General features: G+C 35.4%; 1 protein-coding gene across 2 annotated transcripts in view; it reads left to right on the forward strand.

Moving 5' to 3' along the window:
- Positions 1–12,445, forward strand: part of HS2ST1 (heparan sulfate 2-O-sulfotransferase 1) — a gene marked incomplete at both ends in the record, with an annotated part of 147,259 nt that overhangs the window by 105,072 nt on the left and 29,742 nt on the right. For both annotated transcript variants that reach the window (XM_080693003.1, XM_080693004.1), the window contains one exon: positions 5,026–5,264. In XM_080693003.1, coding sequence (XP_080549129.1) covers positions 5,026–5,264 — 239 coding nt within the window. The remainder of the gene's footprint in view (positions 1–5,025; positions 5,265–12,445) is intronic.

The following is a 12,445-nucleotide window of genomic DNA, read 5'->3' on the forward strand; positions in this document are numbered from 1 at the left end:
GTTCTCTTTTCTTCAGTTATTCTGTAGACTGATGTATATGTTTTTGTGACCTTAATGCTGTATAGAATTTTGTTGGTATATTTAATGCAGTGTTTAATGCTTAGCTATTAAATAGACAATTTTACTAAGACCTTTAAGGCTATGCCAATACAGAAATAGGTAAATATTGTTGTTATTAATGCCCTTTTAGAAGACTTGTTAATAACCTATCACATTGAAAGATTTTGTCAAGTTCAGATGTGTGCTCTTTCAACAAGAGCCTAGAGGACCTTATTTGCCATGGAGTTCAGCATTGATCTTCAGGGTTAGAGACTCTAGTACCAGAGGAGCCTGGGCATCTTGTAGTTTCATGACTTAGATTGCGTGTGATTTGTAGGCTATACATTTTGTGCTGTTTGTGAAATACCTTGCATACCATATTCTCTATAATTTATTACTCAAACATGAAAAAATTACATCAAAGTTTGTATTAAGTATTTTAAATATACTGCATAGATTCTCTTCAGTGCATTACAAATGTGCTGGAACTATAAACCCTTCCCAGTGATTTAAGAGAGCCTTAGAAGAAGCTTTACTACCTAGACATAGACTATCTTTAATAATAAAAAAGAACTAGAACTGCCAAATACTTGATCGTTGGCTTGGTGGCACTGAGACAGGAGGATTGAAGGTTCACAGCCAGTCTCAGCTATTTAGTGAGGCCCTCCGCAACTTAGACTCTGTTTCAAAATGAAGAATTAAAAAAAAAAAAAAGGCTGGAGATATACTTCAGAGGCAGAATGCCCCTGGGGTCAATCCTCAGTACTGCAAATTAAAAACAAACTAGCTATTTACTCCTTACCTAGTAAGTAATGAATATGGCCATGGACAAGCCATATTCCTGGATAGGACTCCAGGAGCACAGGAAAGAAAAGCAAGAATTGACAAGTGGGATTACATCAAATGAAAAGATTTTTATGCACTGAAGGAAAAAAATCAATAAAGAAATAGCCTATAGAATGGGGAAAATTTTTGCTACCTATTCATCTGACAGAGGATTAATGCCAATAATACATAAAGAATTAAAAAAACTAACACCAAGAAAGCAAATGATAAAAAGGGCAAATGATCTCTGAATAGATACTTCTCAAAAAAAAGAGTTCTAATGACCAGTAATATGTGAAAAAATAATATCTCCAGCCATCAGGGAAATGCAAACTAAAACTATGAGATTCTCTCTCACTCCAGTTAAGATGACTGTCAACAACAACAAAAAGAAATAATAATAGATGCTGATGAGGGTGTGGAGAAAAATGATCCCTTATGCACTGTTGAAAGGGGTGAAAGTAGGAGAATGGACACAGCATGGGATATGTGCATGTATGGCAGTATCACAGTGAATCCAATTTGTAGTGTTAATAATCATAATTATTAAATGTAATTAAACTAAAAAATAGCAACCATATTGCAAACACTCTTAATGGGATTAAATATTGTCACAGAAAAAAAGACAACCATCAACAGTAGTTATATACATGGTATTTATACACAGTATATTCAACTGAGATTTATTATATAACTTACTAACAAAAACTGCTTAATTTTAGTACTATTTTTGTCTTTTTATGTAGTTTTTTAGCCTGACACTGCACTAATAGTTGTCCTATATATTTAAACCAAGTACAAATACTTCAACAATAGAAAATGCATATATTATTTGGATGAGCAGAGTAAGCTATTCTAATATTTATACCTTTTCATAATTTAAAACATTTTAAAATTGTGTGAAATATACAGCTCATATAATTTAATACACACATTTAAAAACACGGTAGTTTCATGGCCTGGCTAGTTTTAGTACCTTACAACAAGATTTTAAAAAGCTCTCTTAATAACTTCTTTCAAAATACATTTTTATTAATAGCTAATTTCCAAAGCCATTTTTTAGGTATATAAATTTTATGGGTTGGTCGAGATTTATAAAATCAATATTGCACTTTTTCTTTAATCCATTGTCTTCCATAGGTAAAATGTATACCCATTTAAGTTAACATATAAAATCTGTTTCTTTTCCAAATGCTTGATTTAAACACTCGTGACAATAAATTCAGCATTTTTTATTGGAAGGGGTCTCGTGCTGCTAGAGGAGCCGCTGATGCTGTCAGCACTAGAATGTCAGCAGCACTGTCAGGTCCTTTCACAGGAAGGCATAGCTGTGGACGCAGTAGTTTTGAAGTGTGATACCAGTTTGAGATTGTTCCAAGATCAGATTTCTTTATACTTACTGAATAAAATAATGTTCGTAGCTTCTCTGTAAATATTTATTGAGTCTAATCTAAGACAACTTTCAAATTCTGTGTGATACTCAGAGAATCATGTATTACCTAGATTTATATGTTCATTTATAAAGCAATGTCAATTTGGAAAATACCACAGTATGTGCTCTTTAAAAGTCCCTCTTGGCCAGGCATGGTGGCGCACGCTTGTAATCCCCGCTCTTGGGAGGCGGAGACAGGAGGATCGCGCAGGTTCAAAGCCAGCCGTGCTGGCTTAAGAGACCCTGTTTCCAAATAAAAATATATTAAAAAAAAATAGGTGTCTGGGAGTGTAGCCCGGAGGTAGAAAGGTTTCCAGGAACCCCAGTACCGGGGGGGGGGAGGGGGGCCCTCTTGGCATCTTTTTTGTTTCTTTTTAGTCTCTTTTTAAGGATTGTCTGTTTCTACCTGCCTTGTAAATACTGGTTATTTCCTACTATTTCTACCCTGGGATCTCGTTCTATGCTGTACATCCTCAGTTGCCTAAGCAGCTTCCTTCATTATCATGGCTTTCCCAGCTATTTTCTACCTGAGTCTTTATTCATTCTAGATCCATAACATCTCCTCAACACCCCAGGCAGTACAGTGATGTGTTCTGCATTAAGCTCATAATTTTTATCTCACCATTCCTATGCTCCTGCCCAGATAAAAAAAAGAGCATATGTATTTGCATATAAGTATATAACACATATGTATACCTATGATATATTTGTTTCTCCTGTTTTGGAAAGCACACTGCTAGTAAGCAGCAGGTCTGGAACTTCTCATTTGTATCTACTAAATTCAGCTACTTAGGCCCTTTGCAACTTAGTGAGACCCTGTTTCAAAATAAAGAATAAAATAGGGTTAGGGGTGTGTCTCAGAGGTACAAATGACCCTGGATTCCATCCCCAGCACCACAAAAAATAAAATAAAATAAAATCCTTAGCTCAGAGTATGTTCTGTAATACAGTAATATCTTCTGACCCATAATTTAAAACATATGCTCTGACAGCACTTGAAGAATGAACTTGTAATTCTCCCACACTTCTTTTTCATTTAACTTTAATAAATTGTGAGCATTATAGGAGGGAGACATTAATAACTACTCATATACTGCAAAATCACAATTAGGTTAAATACAGTGAGATGTACAGTGTAACATAAATACGTATATATATATATTTTTTAAAGTGATTCAGGTTTGTCGGGGAGATTAGATAATGATTCCTTAGGAAATGATGATTGCATTGAAATGTGAAGCTTGAGCTAGCTGGACTGGATTGGGCTGGGGAGAGGGGAGAATAAAAGATTGCTAAAGGCAGGGGAGACGGCTTGCACAAAGATGTGCGTAGGGAGCTCTTGTGCCATGTCTTAGCGACTCTCCTTGCCTGGTAATCTACAAGATTGTAGGTATCCCTCCCCTCCCTTATTGTTTCTTTACCTCTCCTTCTTCATCCCTTTATTGCTTTCTTATTAAAAAAATAATTTTGAAACTGAAATTTACATGAAATGATAGTAGGAAGCAAAATATAATTGTTTTTGGAACCACGTATTAGACAGATTTGAATGATAGAGGAACCAGGACATTTAAGAAGTAAAGATTTAAGAAATGAACTTAGCCAGGGCTTATTTTCCCTTTTTTAATTTTATTTTAAAACATTTTATAACTTTTATTGGCATATTATGGTCTCATATCATAATGTAGTTCATAGTGCTATGAAACACTTAAGAAAAACGTTTTAGCTGAGCATAGTAGCACATACTTGGAATCCTAGCTACGTTGGAGGCTGAATCAGGAGGATCTCAAGTTTGAGACCAGCCTTAGCAACTTAGGGAGAGCCTATCTTAAAAAGTAAATAGAGTGCAGGGATGAAGTTAAGTGTTAGCATGGGTTCAATCCCCAGTACTGCAGAAACTAAAAAGAAGGAGGGAAAAAGAAAAAAAAAGGTTTGGTGGTGTTGGGGTTTCTGCTCTTGTTACTTAAAGTTATCTTAGCATTTGTAATTACTGCCTTGACTAACTTTCATAAACTAGGGATTTAAGCAGTAAATTTCAGAGTCTTTATAAGTGGTTTCTAAGTATATTTTTTTAATGTTGACTGTAATTGTGTGTTCAAGATAATATTAATTGAGGCTGTATATATTGTTAGAATGTAGAATGGCTTTTGAACTACACTGAAATACTTTCTGGTCTGTGTTATTTTAAACATGATGACTCTGTTTATTCTTTGTTTTTTCTTGGTATGTGTATGTATTCTTAAAAAGCAATTCTGAAGCTTTTGTTATCTGTAAGTTCTGTCTGTCTCTCTGTCTGTCTGTCTGTGATACTGGGAATTGAACCTGAACCCAGGGGCATTCTACCTCTGAGTTACACCCTACCCCTTTTTTTGTTTTGTTTTGTTTTGTTTTGAAACGGTCTCACTAGGTTGCTGAGAGTCTCCGTAAGTTGCTGAGGCTGTCTTTGAACCTGAAATCCTCCTGTCTCAGCCTCCCAAGTACTAGGATGACAGGCATGTGCTACCACACCTGGCTACCAATTCTTGAACAGGAAAATTATGTTTTAGGTTAAAGCTGTTTTAAAATCAACTAGATTGCCTCCAAAAAGCTTAAGCAATTTACCCATACTTCCCATATATCTTGGTTCTTTGCTTTTGCTTTTGTTTTTATCTTTCTTTATTATGGTTCAAGTTCAGTATTCATAACTTCCTTATAGTGTTATTAAAAACCTTATCGTCTCTTTTTCTTTGCAGAAAGGGCTATTGCAAGACACGAAGTCCGAGAGATTGAGCAGCGACATACAATGGATGGACCTAGGCAAGACTCAGGTTTAGATGAGGAAGAAGATAAAGTGATCATTTATAACAGAGTTCCCAAAACTGCAAGCACCTCATTTACCAACATCGCTTATGACCTGTGTGCAAAGAACAAATACCACGTTCTTCACATCAATACTACCAAAAATAATCCAGTGATGTCGTTGCAAGATCAGGTAATTACCATTTAGGGACTGCACAAATGTTTTTGAATATATCCTCCAGTTCTGTATCTTAAAAGGGTAAAGTATTTGAAAGAGCTGTATATTGCTGATCTCAGTGAATTGTTAGCCTCTTAGGGGAAAGGAACAACCCGATTTTGTATAACTTTACATTCTTTGATATTTGGCATTTTTTGCATGTAGTACATAGTCAAATATTTGCAAAATAAGTGAATTAATGATTACTTAAATTTTTGAAGAAAATATTGATATTCTTATAGTATCATTTTAAAAATATGAAATATTTTTATCAAGATACCCTGTAATTGAAAATTACTATATTGTTTCAACTTAATGGTAAATATTTATTGACTATTTATACATAATATTGTGACTAATTACCTGAATCTCAAGGGATTGTGACATATATCTTTAACATAATCTTACCTTTAAAGTTCTCAAGAAATTTTGGAGAAACAGATGGATAATTTTATGAAATGATTTTGAGAAAAGTAGAGAAAATTGTCTTATGAAATCAAATTTACCCCTCTCTTTAGCAACAGTAGCAAACATTTCCCACAGACCTGGTATTTTGTCCATAATTATTAATAATGTCCTCCCAGTAGACATTGAAGGGGTGTGAATTCAGCCCATGAAAAAGAAAAAGATACTTGAAAATACTGTTTAGGATCAACAGGCAGTAACTTTTTATTAGTATATATAACTATATTTGTTAGTCCGACTATAGTTAGATATTTATCTATTTGAAAGCAGTTGAACTTGTTTTATTGTTACAGAATTGACTTTTCTCACTATTAACTATAACTATAATCTTTAACACTGAAGCCATAAAATAACATTGAGATATGAGGTGAAGGTTGGCTTGCTTGCTGTAGAGCTGCTTGTGAACACTAATGGTATAAGGCACATCATCTGCCCATATCATTCTTGGCTCTCTGCAGGATTCTCAATTACTCTTTTTCATAGAACCAAATATATGCAGCTGTCAGCCAAACCAAATAATTCTTCTATAAATGAGAAAACACATGAGCTTTTTTAGCTAAGTAGGTCATAAAAACTATTCATTATATATTTCTCAAGGGCAGTCATTTTAAATATTGTTTTTATACAATATGTAGTTTTAAATTCATTTGCATTACAGCTTTTCAGAATAGATCTTGGTTTAAAAGGAACATGTCTTAATGCTCCGATTTCAGATTTCCTCAGTAATATTTTTTAGAAAGGAATTGTTAACTTGTTTGCTTAATTTTTAGAATTATTTTGTGTCTAGCATTGCAGTCTTCTGGCAGCTACAAGATAATCTGGCAATGGCATCAACCACTTTTTTTCATGAAATACTAATCTGTAGTTCACCACATATGACATTTATGGGCATCATGTAGGTAGTACATTATCCTGGTTGCAATTGGATGAGTTAAAGCTTCTGTTTTTCTTTCAGTAGCTTGTTAGTTATATATAGGAAAAAAGAAGCAACAGCATAAATTAAATACTAGCTGAAATAATTGGATTACATGACGAACACCACTTAAAACATTTGTGTAGGGCAGAGTAGAGGAATAGTGTTAATTATTAGCTAATTTACTTCCAAATGTCAGCTGGTAGGTCAAACCTATTCTTAATTAGGAATGGCAAATGTAGCAAATGTTCTCTGATATAATATCTACAATAGACTGGTCTATTGTTCAACATAAAAGCAGTTTTTCAAAACAAATCATAGTTTCTTTTTCCCTTTTCTGTGCATAACATATTACATATTAGATAGAATTTTTAATTTTACTTTCAATCTAGTAAGCTTCGTGTGTGTGTGAGAGAAAGAGAGGAGAGAGAGAGGGAGAAAGAGTGTGTGTGTGTGTGTGTGTGTGTGTGTGTGTGTGTGTGTGTGTGTGTTAATTACTAGGAATTGAACCCAGGGGCATTCAACCTCCGAGCTATACCCCTAACCCTACTTTTTATTTTTACTTTGAAACAGGGTCTCGCTAGATTGATAAAAGCTTCACTTTTTGCTTAGGCTGTCCTCGAACTTGTGATCCTTCTGTCTCAGCCTCTTAAGTACTGGGATTATGAATGGGTGCCACCATGCCCAGCCTGAATGTGAATTTTTATACTATTTCCCTTGGAAATATTTTTAAATGTTTCTGGAACCCTGTCTTATATGCTTCATTTTTATTTTAGTGCTATATTATTTTTGTGCTTATATCCTATTCTTAGCTGCTTGAATAGGAATTAAATAACCTAATTTGCTCTTCACTAAGAAAGAAGTCTTAAGTCAGGATCTGACTCAAAGTGAGAATTAAAGATTGTGTGTGTGTGTGTGTGTGTGTGTGTGTGTGTGTGTGTGTGTTCCTGGGGATGGAATCCAGGGCATTTTACCTCCAGGCTACACCCCCAGCCCTATTTTTTATTCTTTATTTTTTTGAAACAGGGTTTCACTGAGATGTCAAGAGCCTCACTAAGTAGCTGAGGCTGTCCAAGAACCCGGATCCTCCTTTCTCAGCCTCCCAGATGCTGGAGTTACAAGCGTGCACCACCATGCCCCACTCAAGAGTTTTCCTTTTCTCTTCTTTCTTCTTCTTTTTTAATCTGCTGTTATCCAGGGCTTTTTTTTTTTTTTTAAGTCCAGTTTACACCTAAGAATACATTTTGGTATTATGTGAACATACTCTACTTAGATCCTAATGTATCAGTTTTAGAAGTCATTATGCTTATCCCTAGCTCTTTCCTAGACGTATTTTGTACATACTGTTCTAGATACTCTGCTAAGCTGCTTATGCTTAATTATTTCTCTAGAAAATTCTACAGGCAAAACCCAAATATCTTAATCTAGCATTAAACTATTCAATGTGTAATAGCAATGTATACTCTGATAGCCTTTGAAATAGTTGTCAACTCTCAAGCTTTTTGTTTATTATATAATGTATATAGAGATTCTGCAACATTCAAAATTTAACTAAACATGTTTCTTACCAAAATATTTAATCTGGACTTAATCCTGAAGAAACAGACAAGTTCATATTATAGAACATTCTACAGAACAGCTCTCTTGATCTTCTCTAAAGTATCAGTATTTTAACAATCAAGAAAGGAAGAAAGGACACAGCTTCTTTAGACTATCGGGGAAACTAAAGAGCCATGGAAACCAAATGTAATATATGATCTATGACTACGTGCTTGATAAAAATGATAATATCCTTATTCATAGATAATATATGCTGAGCTTTTCTGAAATATGAATGTCTGCTGATTTCGTGTAGTTCAGAAAATGAACATTTATATGCATATATAGAGCATGAGTGCAAAAAGGGTGGCAGAATGTTAACAGTGAATCTAGGTAGAGTGTACAAATGTTGACCATACTTTTTTTTCTACTTTTTTTTAAAATGTTTTTATTGGTGCGTTGTAGTCAGACATCTTAATGGAATACAAAATGGTAGATACATACATGCACACATCACTCATTTAGCCCTTACCCAGTGCCCATCCCAACCCCTCTCCCTCCCCTTCCTCCTTCTCATTTTTGGCTTAGTGATTGGCCTTGATATGTTTGTGAGTGTACATCAGGTACATTAAGGAATTTCCCTCTTCCCCTTTCCCACCCCCTCTCAGGTCGTCTTATTAGCTTATTTGTGGTTTCTCCTTCTTTGTCTAGAGTTCTACCAATGACTCTTTTTCTCCCTAGCTTCCACATATTAGGGAGAGCATCCAACTTTTTACTTTTTGTGACTGACTAATCTCATTTAGCATAATGTTCTTCACTTCCATCCATTTCCCTGAAAATGACTTAATTTTGTTCTTTTTTTATGGCTGAGTAAAATTCATTAAAACACAACTGAAGAACTTCTGTACAGCAAAGGAAACTATCAAGAACCTTAATCAAGAACCAACAGAGTAGGAGATTTTTGCCACTTACTCCTCCGATAGAGGACTAATATCGAGACTATACAGAGAACTCAAGAAACTCAGTACTAAGCAAACAACCCAATCAAAAATGGCAAGTGAACTAAATAGATACTTCACAAAAGAAAAAATTCAAATGGCCAATAAACGTACGAGAAAATGCTCAGCATCATTAGCAGTCAGAGAGATACAAATCAAAATCAAAACTACCCTCAGGCCGGGCGTGGTGGCTCACGCTTGTAATCCCCGCGCTTGGGAGGCAGAGACAGGAGGATCGCGCAGGTTCGAAGCCAGCCGTGCTGGCGTAAGAGACCCTGTTTCAGAAATATAAAATAGGTCTGGGAGTGTAGCCCGGAGGAAGGAGGGCTTCCAGGAACCCCAGTACCACCAAAAAAAAAAAAAAAAAAAACTACCCTCAGATTTCATCCAACTCCTACTAGAATGGCAGTCATTCAAGACACAGACACAACAAATGCTGGCGAGGATGTAGAGAAGTGAGAACTCTAATACATTATTGGTGGGATTGCAAATTAGTGCAATCACTTTGGAAAACAGAATCTAAATTTCTTACCCAGGCTGGTAGACCCTTTTAAATCTAACCCCTATTGTTCCAGCTTCTTATCCAAAAGCTACACTAGGCCTGGTTCTTTGAACATGCCAAGCCTTTTCTACTTCAAGGTCCTGCACTTCCCAGTTCCTCTTAGAATACACTTTTCCTGGTTTCTCCCTTAGTCCTTTATGACACTCTTTTATTTTTTATTTTTTTATTTTTTCTTTTTGGTGGTACTGGGAGTAAAACCCAGAGACTTTCTACCTCTGGGCTATACTCCCAGCCCTATTTTATATTTTATTTGGAACCAGGGTCTCAGTAAGTTGCTGAGAGCCTCACTTAGTAGCCGAGGCTGGCTTTGAACCTGTGCGATCCTCCTGTCTCAGCCTCTCAAGCGCAGGGATTATAAGCGTGTGCCACCATGCCCAGTTTATGTTATCCTTTTAAAGTGTCAGATTAAATGCCATTCTCATAGAAAAACCTCACTGGTCAATCATATATACTAAATACCTCTTCCAAGTTACTGAGACCATGTCAGTCTCATTATATCCTTCCTAGTACTAATCAGCTTATCTTATATATTGATTTGGACACTGTCTTTTCCTCTGTTGTGAGCTCTTTAAGGTCAGAACCTTGTCTATCTTGTTCACCACTTTATTTTTTTGGTCTTAAATGAGTGCTTATGACATAGTAGGTACTCAATAAATTTTTTTGTTCAATGAATGATGAATGATCAAACAAATGGGCCAGCTAAAATTCCAATAGTTCTTAGTTGAACCTGACACCATGATAATAATGACTGGATAAGTGAACTCCTGTGATTGGAGTATGGTCTGTCCTACCTCTGAAGTAATTTGGGAACTCCCACCTTTCCTTGAAAAAATGTTGAAAAACACAGCTCTGAACTTCAGTGATGATATCTATCTTCTATTTCTGCTGAAATTTTTTTTATTCAGCCACTGCTCAGTTTTCCATTTAGTGTAAAAAATTTCCTCTCTGGTTTAGTCTCATAAAAGTACCCAGAGCCTTACAAGAAATGTTTATTTTAAGTACATGCATTACTAAGAGTTTTGTACATGGTAATTACTCAAATTAGCATTCATTCAATAGATAGTAATTATGAAGTGGGAATTTGGCTAGGGTACTCAGGATGACATTTCTACTCTTTTAGATAATGAAAGCAGGTTCTTTTGTGATCACAGATAATCATAATGTTGAGGTTAACCTATTAAGAATGTAAGTCTCGATACTACTATTAGTGTGATAGTGCTTTTTTAGCTTGTTCCTATCATACGGGCTCAGGTCTGATTCAAAAAGCAAATAAATCACACGACTACCTACATTGCTTGTATTTTCCCTAAAGGTGCCTTTTGATTTCTTGCTAGCCTGATTCTGCTTGAGTTATAAAACCTGACAAAAATCAGATTTTAAGATTTGCTCCAGGCTAGCCATAGAAACACTTTTTTTCATGTACTATATCTAAGTACTACTACTGAAACATTCGTCTTGATAGCATATTTCAGTCAGAGTATGAAAAGTCTTTTTGAATAAAATTAGTATGGTGACTTTCTTTTCCCCAAGCCTGAGGTTTTCAAGTATTTTTAATTTCTTCAACTTTATTGATACTACTTCTAGGTTTTACTCCTTTTTATCTTATCACTTTACCTTTAATTAGTACCAAATTTAGTCAGTAAGAATCCATAAAATAATCTAGTTTGCTCACCTAATCTCCATTTCCTCTATATTCTAGCCCCTTGGTCATGGTCTTGGCAGGATGTTCCAGTTGTGGATGAACAGGAGAAGAAAACCAACTGAAAGAGCAAGTGGTACAAATTAGTGTCAACCACCACTCTAACCTAATGGTCATTTGTTTGCTCAACACTCTTTTCTTCCCCATAAAGGGAAGGTAAACTTCAGCTTAGTGTCCTTTGATTTAATACAAATTGTGAGTTGGCCACAGCTGTATTGAGACTTTACCATATTATCTTAGTTAAATGGTGATAAGATAAAAGATAAAAATAACACATATATCACGAGCATTGCTATATTTTGAATATTAAATATCCCTCAAGGCCCATGTGTTAGAGCCTTGGTGCCCAGAGAGGCACTAGTGGTAGGTAGAAGAAGCTTTAAGAGGTGGGTCCTCGTGAGAGAGATTTAGGTAACAGGGACATGCCATCAGTGGGGATTATGGGACCCAGTTTCTTCCTTTTTCTCCTTGCTCACTGGTGATTTTTGCTCTGCGACACACTCCCACCTTGGTGTGCTACCTTGCCTCAGACCCAAAAACAAGGGAGCCAATTGATCATGGACTAAAATATCCTATACTGTGAGACAAAATAAACTTATGAATTTATTTTCTCAGGTATCTGTTATAGTGATAGAAAGCTTACTAACAAAAGTATGTAGACTTTTATCTTCATTTAGTTGGATGTTTGAAAAAGATTGTGTCAGAGGCTTTAACATTAACAGAGACTATGGAATTTAACAATAATAATAATTCACGTAAGATTACCTCATGTTTTGAACTTATGTAATAATGCACAAAACTACATAGATATCTAGACTTGGTCTCTTTAATCAACAATGCTCAGCAACCCTTGAGGTTGGTTATCTAAGAGGATGGAGTAAGTCAAGGGTCATTGCTGAAATGGCTGGTCTACGGTTCTAAGAGAGTAGTGATCAGAATAGAATGGAATTTGAGATTATGGTGAAGGTGATAAGTACATTT

This window comes from Muscardinus avellanarius, assembly GCF_963383645.1.
Source record: "Muscardinus avellanarius genome assembly, chromosome: 3".
Lineage (NCBI taxonomy): Eukaryota > Metazoa > Chordata > Mammalia > Rodentia > Gliridae > Muscardinus > Muscardinus avellanarius.